Source organism: Patiria miniata, unplaced genomic scaffold (genome assembly GCF_015706575.1).
Source record: "Patiria miniata isolate m_02_andy unplaced genomic scaffold, ASM1570657v1 HiC_scaffold_17, whole genome shotgun sequence".
Classification (NCBI taxonomy): Eukaryota; Metazoa; Echinodermata; class Asteroidea; order Valvatida; family Asterinidae; genus Patiria; species Patiria miniata.
In genome coordinates, this window is record NW_024037055.1 from 207,182 (window position 1) to 226,874 (window position 19,693).

The 19,693-nt window shown below is 45.9% G+C and overlaps 1 protein-coding gene across 2 annotated transcripts in view; it reads right to left on the minus strand.

The window, feature by feature from the left end:
• Nucleotides 1-19,693, minus strand: part of LOC119723307 (cytoplasmic dynein 2 light intermediate chain 1-like) — a 73,640-nt gene that overhangs the window by 19,862 nt on the left and 34,085 nt on the right. Inside the window, exons 6-7 of one of the 2 annotated variants that reach the window (XM_038193855.1) lie at nucleotides 17,487-17,560; nucleotides 2,478-2,642 (exon numbers count right to left, since the gene is read on the minus strand). In XM_038193855.1, the coding sequence (XP_038049783.1) occupies nucleotides 2,581-2,642; nucleotides 17,487-17,560 (136 nt within the window). In that variant the 3' untranslated portion in view covers nucleotides 2,478-2,580. Of the gene's footprint in view, nucleotides 1-2,477; nucleotides 2,643-17,486; nucleotides 17,561-19,693 lie in introns of those variants that run through there. The other variant, XM_038193854.1, reaches the window with a different exon arrangement.

Here is a 19,693-nt window from a genome sequence, read left to right on the forward strand (position 1 = left end):
GACACACGAACCTGCTAAAAAATGCCTTCAATGTCGGCCATGAGAGCTATGTGTTCTTGTCGGAAATGCAGAAGAACTCCCATCATCGTGTTCGTTAGGTCAGGTCCTCGATAGACGGTATCATTAAGTGAGGTACCTTGGTACCGGGCTACTCAGTTATATACAATGCGAACCTTGTCTGGTTTACGCGGGTTGATCATAGGATGATGTGGGAGGTACCAGACAAATGCCATCTCGTCACTCAATGTCCCCTGCACGAACTGGCTCTGCATATCCCTTCTGAAGGAGATCATAGATGCCTCCGGTGTACTTCTCCTTGAGTGAGGAGTCCTTGGAGAGACGCTTACCCAACAATTTAAGTCGGTGTTCTGCCATCAACCTGTCAATTGGGCAAATGTGGTGGTCGTTCCTTGAATGGAATCTCCATGGTGTAGTTAACTCCGTCATGGAGCAGTGAGTTCTCCTAAATCGAAAGAACCTTTTTTTGGCTGACAAGACATCATCTCATTTTCACTGCCCACGTTTTGCACGTCGTCAATCCTCCAAAATCCTTCAACTTATTGTTGAAGATCCACGTCTGGCTTGACAAAGAAGGAGGATGGAGACTTTTTTTTTCTGGTGCCCTACTGGACCATTTAGGGTCCATCCCAAAGCAGTCTTGATAGCATAAGGTTCACCTTTTGAGCCAGCGCAAACCTCCCTAGTGTCGCGCGTGCAGCCAATAGTGTCTCTCGGTCTAGGTAGAGAGCACTCTTCTGCATGGGCTGCGACAATAAATTTATATTAATCCCGAGATTCGTTCGGTTGAAATATACAACCAGGTAGCTGTACTTAAATACCGAGTCAGGACGGCGAAGGGAAGTGACGATTAAACAGCCAATATTGCAGTGAACCTTCAACTTCTTTATTTTAACATTAAATAAATACGTCCAATATAAATCAATAATACTACAACAACTTCTACTCTTTCAGCTCACTTGTGGTTCACTGCCGACACCCTCTTGGTATAGGGTAGCCTACTCTGCCAGGTACAACATTTATTCGGGTGGCACGGGTGGCTTGTGCGTAAAGCGCTCGCCTCTCACCAAGGTGAACACGGTTCGAATCCTGGCCGCGGATCGCATGTGAGTAGAGTTGTGCGTTGGTTCTCTCCTGTGCCACGAGGGTTTTTCTCCGGGCCCTCCGGTTTTCCTCCCTCCGGAAAAATCAAACACTTTCGATCTCAGGCTGTGCTCCGTAGTCTTATATGGGTCGATGTGGCCGGCAGCCAGAGGCGCCTTTACGTGCCAGCGGCCCGACCACGTTGTAGCCGCGTCCTTCGCAATTCAGCATCCCAGCTGCGAGTAAGGATGATTAGCCTCCCAAATTATTATTATTATTATTATTATAACTGCCCAGAGTCACTGGAGTGTTGAGTTGAGTGAGTTGCCGCCTTGACCCCTTTGAACTATAACGATTGATGTGACTTAAGTTGCGGCAACTCATGACTTTACTTTAATTATTCAAGAAAAATAAGCAACACAAATAAATATGTTCAAAACAATTTATTAAAATACAATGCAACCGGAGTTCTTATTATCGGTCTTAAAAGTCAATACAGACAACAACGAATAAATGATAATTACTGGTGGTATGGAGTCAATTGTTGTCTATGAATCAATCAGTGGGAATAAACTACAAAAATGCACTTGGGAGACTTCAATTTAGCTCAAATAAAATAATAATAAAGTTTCTTACCTATAACGATTGATGCGACTTAGCTGGCGGCAACTGATTGAGGGCGGCACGCACAGCGTTTTTATACTTCCCGCTGCGCGCGTAAAAGAATTATTTATTTGGTTCGTAAGTTATGTACACATAGCAACCAAGAGATGGCGTCCTAACGCAGCTCTGTGCGCGAGTAATTTATATTAGAATTAAGAAGTTAAAATACCCTTTATCATTATTTAGAACAGCCAAAATTATCTATGCAAGTTATAATTATTTAGCATCCCAAGAAAGACAGAATTAGCTCAGACATTGAAGGGTTTAATTAATTGTATTTAATAATAAATTCCCCCCCCCCCCCACAGAAGTGTGGTTGGGGTCTACGAACGAATACTTACCTGTAGAGCAATACTACTTATGCATATTCCCCCTACCGGCAGGTATTTTCTGCTAAGAGTTATATACAATAGCGCCCTCTGGCGCCCTGTCTTTATTATGATTTTATTATGATACCCCGCGGCATGCGTGCCTCGTGAGCGTCCTCTTTTCTCAAGCGCTAAGTCGGAATACAGAATGTACTCAAGGCATCGAGAAGAGTGGGGTAGGGGGGAGGGATGCTCTAAAGGTAAGTATTCGTTCATAGACCCCAACCACACTTCTGTGGGGGGGGGGGGGAGTCTACTTCACTCTACTTACCTGTAGAGCAATACTACTTATGCATAGACTAGCACCGTCAAGGCGGTAAGTCATGCGAGATGCTATTGTCCTTTCACAGGGGCACGTAAACAATGCGCGTAAACCCTGGATGGGCCCGTCGCTCCACATGTGGGTGGACAAGGCAGCCCAAAAAGGTCGGCATGATAAAGACATTAGTCATAATGGTAGCCTCAACATGCCAACAGAGACGTGGTCCAACATGCCAACAGAGACGATACCTACACATAAGAGTGGGGCACAAAAAAAATTATCATGGAAGGCAAAACATCATAACATGGTACATACATGTATAGACACTATTATATGCACATGTACATGTACAGAGCTCAATAAAGAATCAGAGTTAGGAGACACCAATGCTGGGGAGGTCTCCGGTCTGAAAATGTCTTGAGAACATGATGAGGCTCAGTCAGTCGCCCTCAACACTGATCTCCCATGCTCTGCCTTTTATTTTGCACATGCGGACCAATCCCACGGATTCTGCCGTTGATACGTCCGTGGTTTCATGGATGACCGTAGCCAACCTTCAGGCAATCTCGTCATGAAAGGCCTGCAGGTATGGTGGGGTCACCATGATAAATACATGTCATGAAAGGCCTGCCTGTATGGCAGGGTCGTCATGAAAAAAACATGTCGCGAGAAGCCTGCTTGTATGGTAGGGTTGTCATGACAAATACATTTGTAACTGCAAGTGACCGATTCAAAGCGTCCCAGTGCAGCTAATGTACGACCTTAAAGTCATGATTGGCATCAAAAATTCTCTGTCTGGACAAGAATGATTTGATGCCCGAAACAAAGACATCCGGAGGCACAGAGGGCTCCGACAGTCCTTAGTATAAATCCCTCCTTAGGGAGCAGACATCAAAGTCAGTGTTGTAGTCGAGGCCACAACCTCCGAGGCCGAGGCCAAGGCCGAGGCCACAACCTCCGAGGCCAAGGCCGAGGCCGAGGCCACAACCGCGAGGCCAAGGCCAAGGCCGAGGCCACCACCTCCGAGGCCAAGGCCGAGGCCGAGGCCAGCTATCAAAACACGTAATAAAATATAAATCACAAGGATAAGATTATGTTGGAGTTTCAACATCTTTTTAGTTGAATTCACTGAGTTTTGGAGTGCCTGGCTTACAAATGTACAGCTTGCAATGGGTTTTCTCTTGTAGGGAGTCCGGCGAATTTTATTTTTTAAAGAAAGGAATTTACCCTTTGGAGATACAACAATTTAAATGGCCAAATATTGAGTTTCTATTCTGTAAGATTTACATCATTTACTTTTAGCATGTTTTATAAATCTTATTTTCATAACCTATCAATATGCTTAATATCATAGGAATCCCCATTAAATAAACAACAACTTGATTTTTGAATCAGGTTTTTACCACTCATAACCAAAAATTTCCATCCCCCCCCCCCCCCCGACCTTCGCACTGTCCAGGCGCGCGCCGAGCAAACACCGCGATGCGACCAGACAATGCCAGACGGCCCACCATTACGCACGGGCAAAGCATAGTTCCAATCCCGCTCCACACAACGGGATAAGTGTCCACGCATTATCACTGTTAATACCGTGGTACCAGACAAAGTCTGTCAATGGCCAATCCCGCTCCAAACAACACGGAACATGCGTGCATGATATCACTCAGTTCATCAAAATGACCATGAATTCTCGGATCATCCGATTTGAATCCAACTTGGCTTCGAAGTATTTTAAGATCATGGCAAGAGGTAGGGAGTCCAGAGGTTTTTGCCGTATGTCTGTAATCACGCAAAATTAGTCAATTTCAACCATGCTTATACATGTTATAAGTATCAACATGGCTCTAAAAATACCCCAAAAAAATCCTGGTACCACGAGGAATACTGACTCCTATTATTAAAACATTCATTCAGAACTTTGCATTCATTTGGTTGGAAAAACAAATTCTGAAATCGCGCTTTCCATATCGACCATTTGCGCCAAACATTACCGTGTGAGCTGGAACTTTCATTTAAATCGCCCTGTACAAATAAAGTCTACTTGATAAATCGTAATTGTATTTATCATATCTTTATGAAAAAAAAATGGTACGGACTAGTACACTCGATCGTACCCAGAAAGTTCAGACTTTTACTGAAACAGTGGCCTATAAAAAGAAATGATTAAGCTTGCCGCACCTTGCCGCAAATCATTTTTAAAGGTCGTTGTATAGAGGCGAAACGAGGAAATTGTGTACAACACTGCAACCAGACTAGTCTACTACCACATGTTATTGTACGCCAATGGGCTTGGTGCTAGACTTATGTAGTCTGGCACGCGGTAACAGTTATAACGCTTGCACGCACGTGGAAAGCTGAAGCGCAGGCTAGGCGAAGATGCTACATACGTGAAAACGTTCAATGCAACCATTTCCAGTTCATTCGTGCGTGCATTGTATATGCGTTCGTTTCACGGAACCCACTGCGGCAGAATCTTGAGGGTTTGATACGGTAAAAAAATTAAAATTAATTAGAATTGAAAACACATCAAAATGGGCGGCCTCGAGCCGGCCTCGACCGATTCGCCGAGGCCGGAAGGCTCCGAGGCCGAGGCCAAGGCCGAGGCCTTGCACCTCCGAGGCCATGAAAATCGGCCTCGAGGCCGAGGCCGGCCTCGAGACCTCCAACACTGAGAGATTCGCTAGAGAGATTCGAGGGGCCTATTTTGAATGTAAAGACTAGTGAATGTAAAGTGGACCGTGCTCCGGAAAACGTTATGGATTGACGTGACCAGCGTAAGTTCGTGGGTCGCCCGCCCGCAGCGCTTCTTGGCTAGGCACGCTGATTGCACCATTCTTCGCTAGAAATGCATGGCTCGCGCGAGAGATGTTTTTTTTGAAAATACTGGCCTTCTCACTCATTTTCAAACAAGTTAAAACAGTTCAGTTACTAACTTGGTAAACTCCCATTAATACCACGACTGTGTGCAATGTTTTCTTGTTCCTCAAGATAACGCTTTTTTCGTTCGTGTTTTATCAAAACATGTCGGAAATAGAACACCTAAAGCCTTAAGTTCGGAACGAAGCACACTGCATAAATTTTGATTATAACTTCTCCCCCTATTTGATTCCTGTTAATTAAAGCCTTGCTCTATGTTAAAGCATGGACAATTAAAGAAACATTGACATCACTTAAAAAGGAACTACATGCAATATTATGTACATGATTAAGATAATTGCCGATTGTATTCATATTGCATAATTTATTATCAAAAATGTTATCAAAAATGCTTATGGTGATTTGATTGAAAGTTACTATTAAAACATGTGGGCAAGTGAAAACCCCCAAACAATGGTGTTTGGTTGTCCACGAGGGGACTACTTACCTGTTGGACCTACAAATGCATATTTCCTTAACTATGTAAATTAACCGCTAAAGTAAAGATTTGCTATAGCGTGCCACAGCGCCTTCCTGCGCCAGCGCCCACAATAGTCAGAGCCCCCGCCATTATCGTCCTCTTTCTTTAGCGCGAGTGAATCACACCAAAGGAGGAGCCCACTGTGGGGAAAGGCGGGCGGGACGGTCCAACAGGTAAGTAGTCCCCTCGTGGACAACCAAACACCATTGTTTGGGGGTTGTCCACTTCGTGTCCTACTTACCTGTTGGACCTACAAATGCATAGACTGGCACTGAACTTGGTGGTGGGAGTGGGCTGCAAATGAGCCAAAGAAGGACACACAAATAAGGAATCCCCTCATGGACTACAGAAAGGCACATTACAAACTACCATGAGCCTTACTCACCCTACTGTTGAGTTGTTGGTACAACAGCCTGGGTTGAGACCTCTTTGGAGGGTTGTCTTGGGGCAGCTGATGGCATGGTGGCTGACATTGTCACCCGCCCAGTCCGCCCCTCTGTTAAGAGGACATCTCTCAGGTAACATGACGAAAAGGTCGTTGCTGTTTTCCAACATGCTGCCTGCATTATATCTTCCACAGGAACACCCCGCAAGAGTGCCCATGACGTTGTGACCGCCCTTGTATCATGCGCATGAATCGTCCGACGGGATTCGTTCCGAGGACTGTCTGGCATTTGGGATCGGATAGCTGTAACTATCCATCGAGAAATTGTGTCACGGGATGCTGGGCGGTGGGGAGAAGTCGAAGTTATAAACAGTTGAGACTCCCCACCGCGGATGGGTTTTGTGCGAGCTATGTACCATTTTAGAGCTCTAACTGGGCACCATTTCTTATCTTCGGGGACTGAAGATAATGATTTCAATTCAGGAACAAAGATGTCCGGAGGCTGGAAGTTAGGAGACTGGTTTTTAGTAAGGAAAGTACTTCGAGGGATGAGACGTACTCCGTGCGGCTCCCATCTTATGTGTCCCTTGTCCAGGGTCAATGCATGGAGCTCGCTCCGTCTCCTAGCTGTTGCAGCAGGGAGGAGGAAAGCTACCTTGACTGACAGATCCAACAAGGGTACCGTCGCAAGAGGTTCATAGGGCGGGTTTGCCAGAGTACGTAGGACCTCTCCTAAATCCCATGCTGGGATAAGTTTACGTTGAGGACGACGCTTCGTAAACATGCCTTTGAGCAGTTGACCTAGTGCCAGGTTGTTTGATACAGAGGAGCCATCTTGAAAACCTTGATGCACTGCAGCAATGGCCGACTTGTAATTTTTTACTGTGGCCAATGTAAGCCCTGTATTAAACAGGTGGAGGAGGAAGTCCCCAACCATGGTTACAGATGCAGAGAGGGGATCCACGTCCCTCCCGTCGCACCACCTAAAAAAATGTCGGAGTCGGCTATCATATGTCTTCCTTGTAGACGATCTCCGGCCACAGGCTGCCAAGGCGGCAGCTTCCTCAGAAAGGCCTGCTGTTCGCATGGAATGCTGGACAATAGCCAACAAGTCAGGCGTAGTGACTCCGGATCCGGGTGGTTCAACTTGGGCCGGGTCTGTTTCAGTATATCTGGTCTCTGCGGGAGGATGATGGGCTGATGAACCAGCAACCTGATCATCGTTTGGAACCAGGTTTGGCGAGGCCAAAATGGAGCTATGAGCATCACCTTGCAGGGTTCCTTCTGTATCTTGTGCAGTACCCTCGAGAGAATTGAGATCGGTGGGTATGCATTTGCGTACATGCCTGTCCAGTCGATTGTTAAGGCATCGACTGCCCAGGCTTTCGGATCCACGACTTGAGTGCAGTATACCGGCAATTGGTTGTTCAGCGATGACGCGAATAGATCTATGTTGGGACGATCCACTAGATTGAACAGTGTTTGGACAACTTTTGGGTGAAGTTGCCATTCTGTTGGAAGGATCTTTCCTCTGGACAGCGCGTCTGCCGTGACATTCAACTCGCCTGGTATGTGACATGCCACAAGAGTTACGTTGTGATCTATGCACCAAAGGAGTAGCTTCCAAGTCTGGAAGCACAGCTGGGGGGAATGTGTTCCTCCTTGGCGATTTATGTAGGCCACTACAGTTGAGTTGTCGGATTGCACCATTACAACCTTCTGTTTGACTAGGCTGACGAGCTGGGATAAGGCTCTGCGAACTGCAAGGAGTTCCAGAACATTGATGTGGAAAACCCGTTCGTCTGGCGTCCAACGACCTGACACTTGCTGTGACTGCAGATGCGCACCCCATCCCATGTTGGATGCATCTGTCGTAAGAGTCACCGTGGGAAGTGGAGGAGGAAAGGGCAAACCTTGACTCAGGTTGCTCCAAATTGTCCACCAATGAATATGGGGGATGATTGGCTTCAGTATTGGTATGCTCCTTGACAAAGGATGCTGACTGGGTCGAAAATGAGCCAAAAGATGCATTTGAATTGGCCGCATCCTCAGGCGACACCATGGGACTAGATCGACCAGACTGGCCATTAGGCCCAGCAGTCGTAGCCAGGCCACCGCTGGTGCTGATTGAGCCGTCAGGAACAGTGTGGCGCACTCCTGGACATTGTGTACTCGTTCGCTCGAAGGGTAAGCGATCCCTGTTACCAGGTCGATTTTTGCCCCTAGAAAAGACGGTGTCTGGGTGGGGACCAGATGAGACTTTTCCAAGTTTATCAGAAACCCTAACCTTGTCGTCAAGTCGACGGTTACCTCTAAGGACTGTCGAACTTCCTCTTTGGACCTGCCTACGATTAACCAATCGTCCAGGTAGAGGAATATCATTATATTCGCTCTTCGAAGTATTGTTGCCAGGGTCTTTGTTACCCTGGTGAAGACCCTTGGTGATGTTGACAGACCGAACGGAAGAGTGAGGAACTCGAAAATTGCATTTTTGTAGTGAAAACGAAGGTATTTTCTGTGTTCCTCGCAAATGGGTATGTGAAGATAAGCATCCCGCAGATCTATTGATGCGGCCCAGGATGGTGTTGGGAGAGAATTTAAGACGGTGCGCAGAGTCTCCATTCGGAACCGCCATGGACGAATAAACCTGTTCAACGGCTTTAGGTTCAGAATAGGACGCCACTCGCCTTGCTTCTTCTTGGGTGTAAGGAAGAATGTCGACATGAAACCTGATGTTTCTACTGGGCTTTGTACCGGTTGAATTGCTTGCTTTTGATAGCAGGGTTTCTATTTCTTTCTCCAATGCCTTCCGCTGTTCTCTGTCTGATGGAACAGGGGTGGGACGTGAGAACATTACCGATGGAGGAGTGCTCGTAAACTCGAGGCTGTACCCCTGTGTGACTGTCTGAAGCACCCACCCATCGGTGCAAAAGTGGGCCCAAGTCTCCCCGAATTGCCTTAAGCGGCCCCCACGGGCCCAATCTGGGGGGCCACGGATGGAGAACCAGCGTCACCGACGCCACCCCTGACCCGCTCGAGAAGAATTCTGGCGGGAGGGAAACCGCGTGCCACGACCTCTTGAGGTTGGCCAGCCAAAACTTCGTCCGGAAGTTGTCTGTGATGTTGTTGCGGCTGCTGCCGGTGTTGATCGAGCCACAGTGGTTGATTGGGTAGACTTGGGTGTCCGAAAGGAGGGCAAAGGTTTTCTAAACCCTTTGGACCTATTCGAAGTAGTCGGGACCTTAGCTGTTGGTTGTGACTTCTTCCGAGGGGCCTGTAAATAAATACGGTCTGTTGCTTCTAGACGTTTGGCCTCGGCCTCCATCATCGTCTGGAACTGATCCGCAAACAAATCCTTGCTCCATAAAGGAAGGGCCTCCATGCGTTTTCTTGCCCCTTCTGAAGGGAAGAAGATCGTTTCTAGAACATTGGAACGTCTGGAGACCATGGCAAGTACAGAGACCCTAGCAAATTGGTCTAGGATGATGCGTAATCCATCCTCCAGACATTGAAAGGCATTGACAGCCATTGTAGGAGAAACACTGGAACCGGAATCACGTGCAGTAACCAAGTATTCTGACAAAAGAAGCATAAATGAAGTCGTTTGCAGACCCATGCGGGATGCTGCATCAACCTTATGTAATGCCTCTTCAAGCTTACTCCGGACAGGATCGGCAAAGGGAACCTTAAGTGATTGTTTCCCTGTATCTGCCGCCATCTTGTCCTTTGCATTGTCTGGGATAACCGGAACTGTTAAAAATTCTTCGGTATCCTGTTTTGGAACCCGAAAGGGATGACATGCTGCCTTGGCAAAGGGTTGCCATTTTTCTGACCAGCTATTGTTTTAAGACGGTTAGAAAAAACCCTGTCCACCGGGAATTCCGGAAAGGTTGACTTCGGGGAATCCCGCTCTGGTACACCTGTGCGTTTCTTAAAACTAGGCCGTGTACCTTGTGAAGATTCTGACTGTTCAGGAATGGAAACCTTTAATACACGAACCATATCCCACACCACTTCACAAAATCTATTATCGGTAGTCTCATAAGGATGACTCCCGGTAGAATCCACGTCAGATGGCCGATCCATCGAAGATGGACCCGGCTGGGACTCGAGGTTACCCTTAGGTGTTGCCTCGTGTGTATCTACAGCTGTAGAATGAGTAGGTGAAGGTCTCTTGGCGTCTCTGGGCGTAGCGCGGTTGACGTCCGAGTCCGACTCTTGCAATGAATCAGACGGGTGAATAGAAATAGCGCCGCCTGATTCCCGGTCAAATTCCCGATCTTCAGCCTCAGCTTGAGGGGAAATTTGTAATTGTTGTGGCGCCAACGCCGCCAACTGAGCCGACAAAGCCTGAAAACCTTTCAGCAATAAATCCGATGTCTTGTCTCTCCGCCCGCGTTTGCGATGAATGGGTGGTCCGATGACTGGCCAGAAGTCGGCGACGTACTGGCACTGTCGCTCGTTGAAGAGCTAGAATAACGGCGGCGGCGGGATTTATGGGCCCGGCCGTTTATTCTTGGGCCGTGATCGATGTTCCGATCCACGGTGATGAGCCATTAAATCAGTAATTCCCGAAGGAACGTCCGAAAGAACCCCAGGTGCCACCGGCACGCTCCGGGTTTGACCGGGCGCCGGGTTAAACGCGGCGGCCGTCAAACCGATAGGGCCCAGTTCCGCTCGGTTCCCCAGACCAACGGTCGGGGCCGAACGTAAACGCGATGGGCCGATCGGTTTTTGTATCTTCGGTTTTGCGCCCTCAACCGGTGGCTGAGGACAATCCGGGGAATCCCCTTCGGAGCAATCTGCTCCCGGGGAAATCCCGGTGTCGGTCGCCGGGATTGCCGACGTAGACCGATGTTTTTCTCGGTTTGCCGACTCATTGGCCCGGGAGCTCGCAGACTTCCGTCTGGCCCCGGTTTGAACCGAGTCAGGGCCGGTGGTTTTCGGCGCATCGCGCCCACCACCGGTCCCTTTCCTTCCCTTATGGGGACTGGCCTGCGACACTTCCGTGCCCGAAACCTGTCCCCGGGAAAGACTTGCGGCACTGGAACCCTCGGCCATCGGCCCGGCTCCAGTCCGCGAAAGCCCCGTCGCGCGTCCGGTAGGATCGGTAAAACCAATACCAGGAACGGACCGCAGTGGCTCCGTACTTACCCGCTTCGATGACTTCTTTTTCTTTCCAGAAGTGGTCGAAGCTTCACTTCTTGCCGAGTCTGTAGATTTCGCTAGCCAGGTGTCAATCTTCGTCCACATTTCGGAGCCCCATGGCTCGCAAACGGAACACCTAAGAGCTCTAGAACATGGCCTACACTTAGGACATAATTCATGGGAGTCGTCTAGGCTATTCGGCAAAATCTTGTGACATTTATCACAAGTCACGAAATTTTTGGGAGGCATTTTATCAAAGACCCCAAAATCCAGAACAGTCTCAGAACTATAGTAGGATTTTCTTCAAACTGTAAGGATAAAAAAATACAAACACATACGTATCCTTTAATATACAATGTATACACGCAAAAACACGAGGTCGTAAAACGAAATAAAAACGTTTATAAAACTCGTCTAAAAAACAAACAAATGTAACCAGAAACACACCTAGTGCTTCCGAGAAACAAATGTACTGCAAATCTTGAGAAAATTAATAATAAATAGCGATTAAATCCAGTAAAAACGTGCATGCTACTGTGAGCATTGAAAAACACGTCCTACCGACACGAGCGCTAAAGAAAAGAGGACGATAATGGCGGGGGCTCTGACTATTGTGGGCGCTGGCGCAGGAGGGCGCTGTGGCACGCTATAGCAAATCTTTACTTTAGCGGTTAATTTACATAGTTAAGGAAATATGCATTTGTAGGTCCAACAGGTAAGTAGGACACGAAGTGGACAAAGGTTGCGGGCCAGTGAAAACTCTGGTTTACTGGCCCGGCCGGCCAGTAAAGGAAAAAGTTAAGGAAAACCCCTGATAAAACTCTTAGCGTGAAATACCTGCCGGTATAGGGAATATGCATAAGTAGTAAGTAGAGTGAAGTAGACCACATGTTTTCAAAAAGTGAATTAATGATTGAATTTTTCTTTCCTTTTTTTGAGTACCCCTTACCCCACGGTTGTTGTATGGCTGGTTTGATTCAGCTTGATCAAGTACTTTTGAAGCAGTGAGAGGTCAAAGTAGCCTTATGGCATTTAAATGTAACGTGAGTGACGGTGGAATTGCCCATAGATGTTTTGAAACGCATATAAGAGAGTGTCCGATCATGATGCAGGTTTGTGGGTAGATAGATATTGTCAATAGTATTCAAAATCTGAAGTGACGTCATGACAACGTCTTCAACCCAGTGGTTGCATGTTCAAATCCCGCTCCAGTAAATTTCTTTATTCAACTTTAAAATAATTATAATCCACCTACATGAAAAAAAGAGTTTTTCCTGGACAGTGAACCGTGTGAGCCAGAGCCTTTTCGAGTCAAGAGTTCATGGGTACCCTCCAAGAATCGTGTACCAGCCATAGAGACATACGTTCAAGTTATCAATTCCCAAGTCACTAACCCAGACAACTTCCCCCACAGGACTCATGATAATCTCCCCAGAGAGGAGTGCCTGGCTCTCAACTCCTTGCGCTCTCGCACCGACATCATCATCAAGCCAGCAGATAAAGGTTCAGCTGTGGTCATCATGGATCGTCAGCAGTACATTAATGAGGCCCACCGCCAGTTGGATAATCGCACTAACTATACCCGCCTTGACTCTGACCCCACAGGCACTTTCTGTCAAGATATACAACAGGTACTTGACGATATGCGATCACGTGACCAGTTGTCCAAGAAGGATCACAAATTTCTTTCTCCCTGTGATTGTAGGACTGCCAGATTTTACCTTCTACCCAAGATTCACAAGGCTGGCAACCCCGGTAGACCCATCATCTCCGGTAATGACTCACCCACGGAACGCATCTCCCTGTTCATTGACAGTTTTCTCAAACCCCTTGTCCCACAGATTTCGTCATACATTCACGACACCCCAGACTTCCTCCGCAAGCTTGAAGGAATCAAGGACCAGATTCCCAGCACAGCCATCATTGGGACTTTCGACGTCTCATCTCTGTACACCAACATCCCACATGAGGAGGGTGTTCGTGCTTGCTCCTTGGCTCTGGCCAAGGCAGGACACGACTCCTCCCATCAGTGAACACTATCTACAGGTACACGGCACTGCAATGGGCACTCGCATGGCCCCCTCCATGGCTTGCCTCTTCATGGGTGACCTCGAAGAACGCATTCTTGCCTCGGCCCCATGTCGCCCTTGGATCTGGTGGAGATATATTGATGATGTTTTTTTCATCTGGACTAGTGATGAGGACAGTCTCTTGACCTTCACTAACCACATCAATTCCTTCCACAGAACCATCAAATTCACATCGGAGTTCTCGGCTCACCAAACCCACTTTCTGGATGTCACCGTCTGCAAGCAAGGCAACTCACTAACCACTGACCTGTATTCCAAACCCACAGACACCCACCAGTACCTCCACTCCTCCAGCTGTCACCCCAGGCACTGCAAAACTGGCATAGCGTTTAGCCAGGCACTCAGACTCAGAAGAATTTGTTCTAATGATTCCGATTTCTCCCGCCATACACAGATAGTGAGGAACAACTTGGTGGCCAGGGGTCACAGCTCTTGCCAAGTTCATCGTGCCATTGCCAGAGCTAAAGCTATCCCTAGAAATCTAGCTCTCACGGGAAAGGCCCCTGATGCCATGGCCAAACCCATGATTCCCTTGGTTACCACGTTTCACCCCAATCTCCCTCCCCTTCGCAAAATCACTAATGACAATCATCATATCCTCCATACTTCAGATCGCCTTGCCCGCGCCATCCCCAACGGCCCCACATTGGCTTACAGGCGTCCTCATTATCTACAGGACTTGATTGTTCGAGCTGAAGTCCCATCCTTAGATGCATCCCCTCCCACCCAGCATGGTACTTTCAAGTGCAGTTCCAGATGTGTTGTCTGCCAGATTCATATCCAGGAGTCTGACTCCTTTTCTGGCCACTCTTCTGTCACTACCCACAGAACCATTGGTAACATCACTTGTAACACCTCTAATGTCATATATCTCATTTCTTGCAGGGTCTGTGGAGTGCAGTATGTAAGTGAGACTAAGAATACGCTCAAGAAGCGTTTCTATGCCGACCAGTCAACGGTCAACACCAAGAAACTAGACACCCCTGTTGGTCATCACTTCAACCTGCATAACCACTCCATTTCTGATATGATTTTGCAGGGCATTGAATCTCTTGGCCATCGCAAGGACTCAGTTCGCCTCAGCAGAGAGAAAGTGTGGATGAATCGTCTTCGAACTATTCAACCACATGGTCTCAACATCCAACTTGGAAATGATTAATCCTTTTCTTCCTCCATTGTCTTCTGTTACAGATAATCCACCTGGTCTTCCTTGTTTGTGTTTACCCATCTTTCATCCCTTCCCCCCCCCCCCCCCCCCCCCCCCCGCATCATCCCCCTTCACTCTCACACTCTTTTGTCCATTCCCACTCCCTGTGACCTTTGATCCTTCCCCTTTCTGGTCCCTCCCCTGTTTATACCAGACCCCTTGTGGTTTGCCATCTCCCTTTGTTTCTTTGTTTCCTCATCCACCCTCCCCTGCATCTTTCCACACCTTTCCCACCTAATCCTCCTTTTGTGTTTCTTCTTTCAGCCCTGCATGTTTGTGTGCACCCCCATGTTAATATATGTACCTCTGTCCTTTCTGTTTTAGCCTCTGAAGAAGAACTTGCTAAGTTCGCAACGTCAGGCCACATTAATTTTTAGATTTATATAATCCACCTAGTCAGTTTTCCTTTGTGTTTTTTTTTAAATGACTAAAATAAGAGGCTTCAAAGTTGGACTTAAATCGTACATTGCCCACAATAATTACAGCTGCTATATATAGGTGCAATGTGATGGCCTAGCGGTTAAGAACACCGGACTCACGTTCTGGTGTTTCAGAGGCAACAGTGACGTGGGTTCGAGCCCGCCAGCGGACACTTGTGCTCTTAAGCAAGGCACTTAACCATTATTGCTTCGTCATTCGGATGGGACGTTAAGCAGTAGGTCCCGTGTGTTGTATAAATGCACGTAAAAGAACCCAGTAAACACTTATCGCTAAGGCGAGGCGTCATAAATAAATTAACCGTTCGAATGCGTGCGCACGCTAGGAACGGGGCCTTTTGTTACATCTACCTCCCGTTCGCACGCGTGCTCACGGCATCCCGTTCCGAACGCGTTCTTATACAACAAAAGGCCAGTCACGGTCTGTGCACACACGAAGAGCTCATCGGCACTAAAAAGTATCCGACAAACTTTCTCGTCGCTACAGGCTAGCCCGTACAGTACAGGGGGGACGTATAAAAATACGGGCACCTTGAACGGGGAAAGTAGTCCTTTGCAAACTTTACTATCAGTATGTAAAAACCTTGAATATTCGATTTATAATTCGCTGATCGTGTGTACAAGGCCAGTTTATACATCAGTCAGCAAACTTCTTACAATGTTTAAACTTGTTTTTGTGAACATTATATGCAGTACCGTACCTGCTAATTTACATTTCCGTGCTTGTACCCCCCAAAAAAAGAAGAATACTCGCACTTCGTTTTACATAAAATAAGTGTTAAACGTCTCAATTATTTTTTGGGTTGGATACCATCTAGTGTAGTATGTCTGGTTTTCTCAATTTGTATTTTAAAACGACTTTATCTTCTTCGTCTGTTTTCATTTCTGAACTGCAAACGCGTTTTTCAGTAGATTCCGTGGTAAAATTTAACGAATTACGCCCAGGTTTCTGGCTTTTAAATTGCCCAGGAATATCTTAAAAGGTCAGGCATGGTTGTCTCTTGTTGAAGTCTCAGTAATTCCTGCCACCAACTGATCATCGTCGTGCAAGGTGCGAGGTTCATGTGCTGCACAGTCCTCCCGCGTGCGAACGGGCCCCCTGCTGTACGTCGTGTAACCCCTCTCATGCCTCTTGCATTTACATGCTATGTGGTATGCAATGCTAGCCCGGGGGCTGACTGTTTATAAAACATGGGAATTGCGTGCTCAGGAGGAAGTCCCAAGTCGTGCAAAACGGCTGTTTCATGTATCATTTTCTTGAAATGTTTCGCTGCGTGGCCTTTGTACGTCAAAAAAAATTAAAATAATATCAAACAAAACTGAAATCTAATACTAATAAGTAATAGACCCTCACAATTATTTAACTGCACTGTGTATAGGCCTACATATACATGTACATGATTGTGTTCGCCGGCATGCTGACAGGCCGCCATGCATATACACGGGCATGTACATGTACATTGTACTCGCAATCGCGCATGGCCATGCAGTAGTGTAGCATGGTCAGTACAAAATGGCATGGTTCCCACCGGCCGTACCGCCGTATAATGATAATGACAGAAGGTGCATGCATAGTACGTCGGAACTTCGGCAGCATCAACATGTCACCAACAGCATTGAAAACAATCAGAACTTTTTTTCCAGAAAGACATTTTCCGAAGTCGCGAATATATATTGAGAATTAAATGCTTGTGTTTGTAGCGGACCAACCTCGACAGAGCACGCAGGGGGCTTGGGTGGACCATGGGTGGACTATGAGTGGAAAGTACTGTGCATTTTACGCACGCCGACCACATTGTTATTCGAATCACGCTGGTGTTTCACTTTGCACAAATCATATCAAACTCCTCATACCTGCTCGTGCTGTCTAAACTCTGAAATGTTTTTTTTATTTAATGCTTGCCCCGATATCGGGTTTTCAAATTCCAAATCTGATTTAAATTCCAAACCAAAACGGATTTTTTTTCTGTACAAGTATATACACATAGTTGTTCTTCGCATCTTTGTTGTGCTGCTCCCGTTCTCGCACGCAAAGGAACGGTTGATTAACATAACAATACCCCCTCAGTGAATCTTGCCCAAGCACGATCTACGGAACGCGTTCTAAAAGCCGTTCGGCATGGGAAGGAACGGGGGCCGTTCAGAACGGGAAGGAACGCCTGCGCACGCGTGCGAACGGTTAATTTATTTATGACGCCTCACCTAAGAGAAGGGGTTTGCCCTGGTATTTCTGGCCTCCTGTATAAACTCCCACGTGGAGTATTTAGGAGAAAAACCAACCAAGAACCAAGAACCAATGGCAGCAATGTTTAGCAGCGACAACAGCAGCAGCAGAAACATGCCAGAATGAAACAAAATAGCAAAAAGAAACATTTAGTAATGTTTAGTAAGTAAACAGCAGTGGAAAAAATACACAGTTTGTACTTACCGATTTGTTCCAAAGAATCCATGCCAAACGGAATCATCAGCGGTTTTCCATGGTCAAAATTTAACATTTTGGAGCTGCAACAATAAATACATGTAAATAGGTGATATAGTTTTGATGGTTAAGTGTAGCTGCAGGCAGTTGTGTCAATCGGGCAGCCAATGGTAAGCATCTCACACTGTTGGTATGCTTCAGACAGGATCAAGTCCCACGGGAACAGCTATATACCAACGTAATGGGAGTCGGCAAAAAAAAAATCTCCTAACAAAGGAAACTCCAATACACATATTCTTCACCCCATTGGTGGAATTCAAAGTGAGATAACTCCAATAATAGGCCTAGCCAGTGTTTGAGAAAAGTCTGTTTAGTGCAAAAAACAAAACAAACCTAGAGGTTCGCGTTTGTTGTTACAAACGCAGAGTGGTCAGGCAGGTTATTTGTTCATTAAACACTACAGAGTTGAGTTATGAATAAATTTATGTAAGAACAAAGGATCACAAAATTCAATCCTTTCCAGAACAATCAATTATTTGGTTTAAAAAAAATGCATCTTTAACGGTGTGATAAATTTTAGTAACATTCTATGTAGGCCTACACATACAAGTTATTTCTGGCTTCATGACGTCATTATTCAAAAATGGGAAGTGAATACTGATTAAGTTCGGAGTGGATAATTGTTCGTTGTGAAGTAAAATAACGTATGAAAATATGGAAAATATAACTGTAGGTATTCATGACACCTAACTTCCGGTTTGATGACGTCACAGTATTTGGAAGCAAAAGGTGAACATTGTAAGGCACATCGTTAATTTGGGCTACAAAGATATACGACATGAATCAAATGATAGAATTACATTTAAAATATTATCGTTTTCAAATGCTCATAGAAGTAACTTCTGGTCTGATGACATCATAAATTTGAAACCTTGCCAAATTTTCTGTGGTTAATCAAAGAATATCAAGGGGCGGTTTTGTGAAATTGTAACAGATGGTTTTCAAATTAAAGAAAGCAAACACTATTTAATATGCCGATAGGGGGCGCCCTTTCGAAAGATGACATCATCACACTGTTTTGTGTCTGGAATTCCTCAATAAACACTTTCAAAATATATATGTGTGTAGTAAAATGCTTCCCCTTTTGAGTTATACTCAGATTTTTTTGCACTTCCGGTAACACCGGAAGTGAAGGTCAAGCGGTTTGGTGTCTGGAGCATGGGCGTCGCGAGGGGGGGGGGGCAAGGGGGGGCACTTGCCCCCCCCCCCCCCCCTGGAAAAGCAAAAAAAAAAAAAAAAAAAAAAAAAGGAAGAAAAAAAAAAAAAAAAAAAGAGTTTCGCGTTTGTTGAGTTACAAACGCAGAGTGGTCGGGCGGACAGCCTTTTCATTATACACTGCCCAGTTAAGTTAGGAATATATGTTTATGTAGAAAAAAGGATCACGAAATTCAATCCCTTCAAGTAAAATCAATGTTTCAAAAAAGGTATCTTTAACGGTGTGATAAATTTCAGTAAACATTCTAAGTGCACAAAAAGTTATTTCTGGTTTGATGACGTCCATCAGTCAAAAATGGTTAGTGAATACTGATACAGTTCGGAGAGGATAATTTTTCATTGCAAAGTTAAAATAACGTATGAAAATATGGGAAATATAATTGTTTGTATTAATAACAGCTAACTTCCGGTTTGATGACGTATTGATAACACCTAACTTCCGGTTTGATGACATCACAGCATTAGAGATCCAAAGGTGAACATTGTAATGGATATCATTATTTTGACTTCGAAGGTATGACAGGGATCAAGTGATAGAATTAAATTAAAACTATGATCTTTTTCAAATTCTCCTTAAAGTAACTTCCGGTCTGATGACGTCATCAATTTGAAACCTTGCCAAGTTATCTGTGGTTAATCAGAGAATGTCAAGGGGCAATTTGGTAAAATTTGGACGGTTGGTTTTACAATTAAAGAAGAGACAGGGGTTGCCCGTAACTTTTTTTTTGACTGGCCAGCCGGACCAGTTGGCTAGAATTTTGACTGGTCCGCCAGATTTTTGACTGGTCCGTCTTATACAGCGTGTACCCACCAGTTAATCAGTTTCACATAAGTCATGACTAGACTATAGTCAACACCCATGTCACCTGAGCAATAGAGGTCTATTTTCTTCCTCCATGATCTCAGGCCGCAAATTGTTTTAAAGTTCCGCCTCAGATTAC